The sequence below is a fragment of the Telmatherina bonti genome (assembly GCF_933228915.1).
Source record: "Telmatherina bonti genome assembly, chromosome: 23".
In the NCBI taxonomy this organism is placed as follows: domain Eukaryota; kingdom Metazoa; phylum Chordata; class Actinopteri; order Atheriniformes; family Telmatherinidae; genus Telmatherina; species Telmatherina bonti.
In genome coordinates this window covers 19,039,368-19,044,367 of record NC_136632.1, presented here as the reverse complement: position 1 = coordinate 19,044,367, position 5,000 = coordinate 19,039,368, and the positions used below count along the sequence as shown (strand labels likewise).

Below are 5,000 nucleotides of genomic sequence, written 5' to 3'. Positions count from 1 at the left end.
TTATTACATTTCAATGTATGACGATAACCGATTCGTCAATATGTGACGAATACGTTAACGCTTCAAAATTCCCTCCAAGTTTCCCGCCGGACCACTTGTTTGCGGGCACTTCCTGTCCCACCCACATTCCCGTGATGCTTCCGGGTAGTGGCTACATAGGACTCCACCAGTGAGACGATCTCTCTCTTCGCTGTAAACAAAAGTTACTCAACGGTTCAGGCTCAACAACACGTCAAGCAAAAAGAAAAAAGACATGCATATCAAAACAGGTAAGTTTCTACGACCCGTCGACACATTTTGCCAAAGTTCTTTCCTTTCAGAGAAAGTATTTTATCTTTTTGTTAGCCACTGAGCTAGCGGTATCGAGAGCAGCCTGGTCGTCACTTTGAATGGGGGGAGGAGGGGGGTTACGAAACTTTGGCTTCGGCTAGCGCGGCGGCTAATTGTTTTAAAAAATAAGAGGCCATATCCTTTACGATTTCAGATTATTTTATATATACAATGGCTAACTAGAGTTGATTAAAGTACAAATATTAGGCTAGGACAACCCTGGACCACAGTTGTCGGTACCATGACGTTGCTAATCACACTTTGCCAACACCGGCGCGTATTTGTTGGGTTTACTGGCAGCATGAACCGGAACGTGGCCGTCTTAAAATAAAGAAATGACTCCTGTTGGACATTATCGTTTGTGGTATGTTGGTTTCTCAAGGTTTCTGCTATACTGTGTGAGTCTGGGTCGCCGGATTGATGAGATGTGTGGCGTTTAGGAGCCGGATTGCTGGCGGGGGCCCGTTGTGGCTTATCTAACCATGCTGAGTGATGCACCAACATCTATAACCAAACTAATCGCTTGAAGGGAGGTTCCCTCCATTGTGCCGCTGAATATTTTAATCTCATACGCTTCTGGAAGTTCTAAAAAAAAAAAAAAAAAAAGAAGTGGTTGTTTGTGTTTTGTGCCGCTGAATTTGTTCAGTAAAATATTAGATATCCATCTAAATATTTAGTCATTCCTTTTTGAATGAGTCACCAAATTGGGAAAACATAATACACATCGTTGTGTAATGTCTGAGATCAGAAATTGTGATACATTTAAAGTTATTCAGTGTGTTATAATTGATCAAATACTTAATTGTACGTTTTGGTGTAAGAGTTTTATAAATTTCATACATTTTTTATTTGTTCATTATTGTGACTAAAGATGTTTTTCAAATCATGTAAACCAAATTTGTTTTGGTCAGAGGAACTTTACGATGAAGGCAACAGGAAAAAAAAAAAAAAAGCCTGAACACATTTCTCTATAATTTAGGTAACTGCACATTAACTTTCTTATTAGGAATTGCGTTGTTCAGAAAATTGATCCTTTTGTCTATATATCCGGCTGCTGTATTCACTTCATTCGGGTCCAGGTCATCATGATCTTCTCAGATACAGGGAGCTGTTGTTCACTTTGAATATAAAGTGCCCCACTAAAGTCACATGAAAATGTGTCATCCACATCGAGTTTTTATATGTATAGTCAAGTGCAAAGACTTCCCGTGAGCAGATGCCAAGTGCAAATCTTTTTCTGAAGTCCTATTTAGGTTTATATGTTTTTACTAGTTGCCTAGGTAGATGAACAATGTGCAGTTAAACAGGGGTGGGGCAGAAATGTTTGAGTTGAATAATGCATCTTGAAATTTAGTAGCTGTCATGCTTGATAAGATGTAAATCTCAACACCTTTGACATTTTTATTCACTTTTATTTCAGGTACATGGGAAGCAAGCAACAGTGTGTGTCAGTCAGATAGCCTGTGTGATCCAGCAGTCCTTGTGTCAGCCACCAACCCAGAGCCACACATTCGTAACCGCCGCTTGTCTCCTGGTTCAGGCAACTGTGGTGGTGGAGGTGGAGGCTGCTTATCTGGAAGTGAACAGCTTCCCCGTCAGCTTTTACCTGAGGGTGACTTAATCAGCCCCGGCCACACACACACAGTCAGCTTCCGCAGGGAAAAGGAGCGCAGAGGCCAGCATCACAAAGGCCGCAGTCTGCGAAGGGAGAGTCAGAAGGGGGTCGGTAAAGCCAGCGACCGAACGCAGAAAGCTAACCAAAAGGACAGGTGGGTAGAGGACAGTCTTTCGTTGCTCAAGCCCCCACCTGCATTCCCGGTGCAGGACAGCCCAGCCAAGCTGCAGCCTGCTGTTAGCTACGCTTCCAAAGTAAAGGCAAGAGCAGCAAGCGGAGCGCTGGAGGAGGACCGCCCTGCCATCGGTGTGCTGCTACAGAACCAGTGGGGTCTGAGTTTCATCAGTGAGGCGAGGCCGGTCACAGAGGGCTCCAGCCCTCACCCTCCTGTAGATGCCCTCCCAACAGATGTTAAAAACCCAGCAGACCTACAGCATGACAAAGTCCTCACAGTTCAACTCCCAGAAGAAATGCCAGTTCCTGTTACTACCTCCATCACCCCAGCCACACGTGCAGAGGTGGAAAAGGGCAACGGAGAACTGCTGCTTAGTTGTCGCCATCTAGTGGAGGCTCTAAACTATCACAGTAGAGGTGAGTGCTGCAAGGAATTTTAAATAATTTAAAGCATTGGTCCATAAGGCTAGTGCTTGAAGGCTTTTATCCAGAAACGTTTACATGCATCCTCTCTGAAACAATTGAATCAAATGGCTGAATTTCCTCATCGATGTTATTGTTTATCTCCCCTTTAAATCATAGAATGGAATATCATCTGTACCAGACAAAAGAAAGGTAAGTTGGCCCAAGCTACGTTGTCAGCACGCATATCATTGAGAAAGAAAATGTGGCATGTCAAAGTGGCTTTAATGCCCTAGAACTGCTCTTATGTCTTAAAGTATTCATGTGGCCGTTAGCGCTTCATGTTCCAGTGATTTTGTATTCTTTGATTTGTAATGTCCCACTTTGAGACTGAAGGTGTGTTTGAAATTTTTTGTTTTTTTGTTCTTTCTTTCAGATCCAAAAAGAGTTGTGTGGTACAAGGAGGCCCAGGAGCACCCCGCCTAGCAGTGTGACAAACCCAAAGCATAACTGCATACACAACACACACATTAAATTGTATGAAAAATGGACAGATTTGAGTCCCCTTTACACACTGCACTCAGGATGATGTCTTCATGTAAAACCACACTGAGACACTTTGGACCAACTCTTTTGAGATCTTACAGCAATGGACTATTTTAACGCCTTACAGAAAGCCTGCCTTAATTCACGAGACCTCATTACTATCTTAGCTTGTATGTGTAGTTTTTTTTGGTTTTTTTAAAATCTCTTGATGAGTCTAATTTAATATTCTGTTCCCTCTTCAAAGCTGCGGTTTTATCAAACATTTTGTCCTCTGTAAAGCGAGTGGTCAATCAAGCACTTTGTTTTAAAATCTGTGACCAATCCCTGTGTGCGAGAAGCCCTCACCAGAGTGATTTTTTTTTCTTTTCTTTGATCGATCCTAAATCAGAAGAATGTTGTTGTACCTGCTTGAGTTTTATTGTTCATGTATGCAGGTGACTTCTGTATTCAAGTCCTGAGTTTACAGAAGGGTGTAGTCTTAAAGCACAGTAGAGTCCACCCTTTACCATGTTTGATCTTAATGCTGTGGTCTGTTTTTATTTGGTCCCTAATCGGGTGAATGTTACTCACAAATCCATAAGGGATGTCATCATGTTCCGTATATTGAATTTTGAAAAGGATTTATTGAATATAAAATTACACTGGAGAAGAAATGTAAGGACAGTATTGCCTAATAAAAATGAATAAACTTGAATGTCCATCTTAATTGTATTTAATCAAGTGTACAGTTTAGATGCACCAAAAATGTTGCAAAGCAATGAATCAAAAGGGAGTTTTACATCAAATCTGATGGAATCAGTGGGAAGAAAAATGCAGTCAATCCTTAAAAAAAAAAAAAAAAAAAGTAGCTGACGGCATCATTACAACTGCATCTTATGCATCTACAAAGCAGCTCTTGCAATAAAATTGTGTTCATAGTCATGACCACTGTTTAAAAAATTTTTTTTACTTTGGAGCGCAAGTGGGGTTTTGTGGCACAGTGGAAAAACACCCACGGTTTTGGATTCGGGGAGTATTATCGATCTGCTTGTCATAGGGTTGTGGTATTTGCAGACAGAAAGGAAAATGTAAACAAAAAAAAATTGTTTAAAGTAGAAATCTTGATATGACAGAACAGACACCTGAATTTAACATTGAGTTAAAATAAATGTCTCTTTAAGGCCTTATGCACAACCCTCCCATGTGGAAGAAAACCTGCAACATGTTCAGAACCACTTCTGGTGCTCAGTCTCTCCATGTCACCTCCACTTCATCTGTTCTGTACCTGCAATATAATGTTTTATTGATTACTTTATGTACACAACTGAGAGGACATAGTCTGAGCCAATGCTTAAATTCACATCCAACACAGAAATCATGAATTTTGTCACAGATTAAGAAAAAAAAACAGCTAATTCTGTAAAGTCTACCTTTGTGTTATCCATGAGTCTTCCAGCTCAGTCGTCTGACCAGAACGGAACATTTCCCAGCCCGCTTGAGCAATCATTGCCCCATTGTCTATGCAGAATCTGTGGCACACAGTTGTTGGAGTGTTATGTAATATTCAAAACCTGTGTACTATATTAGCAGATCTGTTATCATGAAGACAAAAGATGGCAGCTTTAGCATGAGAACAAGGGAGTTATTAAAGTATCAGTCAAGGGTCCTGCAACCAACTGTTCATGGGTGTAAAAAATGTAGTTTCACCTTTCATCTGTGGCAAACAACTTTGCTCCTCTCTCTTCACACATAACCCCCATCATCTGCTGCAGACGCAGGTTACCTGAGGAACAAATGATGCCGTGTTAGCCACAAGAAAAACTCAAGTTCAAAAATTACAACTGTATGCTACAGATCTAGTTCAGTCCAGTTAGAAGTCCTTGCATGCTACAAAACAGGTCTTAAAATGAGCTTAAGATGCTGTGTGTAGGATATACTGGTGTTTACTGAATAC

The 5,000-nt window shown here is 41.0% G+C and overlaps 2 protein-coding genes across 4 annotated transcripts in view; one reads left to right on the top strand and one right to left on the bottom strand.

The window, feature by feature from the left end:
- The first annotated feature begins 141 nt into the window (after positions 1 to 141).
- LOC306773658 (uncharacterized protein) lies at positions 142 to 3,095 on the top strand. Its single transcript, XM_079263534.1, has 4 exons — positions 142 to 269; positions 1,751 to 2,536; positions 2,702 to 2,734; positions 2,958 to 3,095. The coding sequence occupies exons 1-4, from the start codon at positions 254 to 256 to the stop codon at positions 3,005 to 3,007; spliced, it is 885 nt and encodes a 294-aa protein (XP_079119660.1). The 5' UTR covers positions 142 to 253; the 3' UTR covers positions 3,008 to 3,095.
- Positions 3,096 to 4,193: 1,098 nt separating this feature from the next.
- Positions 4,194 to 5,000, bottom strand: part of osgep (O-sialoglycoprotein endopeptidase) — a 9,974-nt gene continuing 9,167 nt past the window's right edge. For all 3 annotated transcript variants that reach the window (XM_079263532.1, XM_079263531.1, XM_079263533.1), the window contains exons 10-12: positions 4,754 to 4,829; positions 4,477 to 4,575; positions 4,194 to 4,331 (exon numbers count right to left, since the gene is read on the bottom strand). In XM_079263532.1, the coding sequence (XP_079119658.1) occupies positions 4,292 to 4,331; positions 4,477 to 4,575; positions 4,754 to 4,829 (215 nt within the window). In that variant the 3' untranslated portion in view covers positions 4,194 to 4,291. The remainder of the gene's footprint in view (positions 4,332 to 4,476; positions 4,576 to 4,753; positions 4,830 to 5,000) is intronic.

Excerpts from the sequence above, each read along its gene's own strand:
- LOC306773658 (XM_079263534.1), top strand. Across the intron at positions 2,537-2,701 it reads TCTAAACTATCACAGTAGAG|AATGGAATATCATCTGTACC; the intron begins GTGAGTGCTGCA and ends TTTAAATCATAG. Across the intron at positions 2,735-2,957 it reads CTGTACCAGACAAAAGAAAG|ATCCAAAAAGAGTTGTGTGG; the intron begins GTAAGTTGGCCC and ends TCTTTCTTTCAG.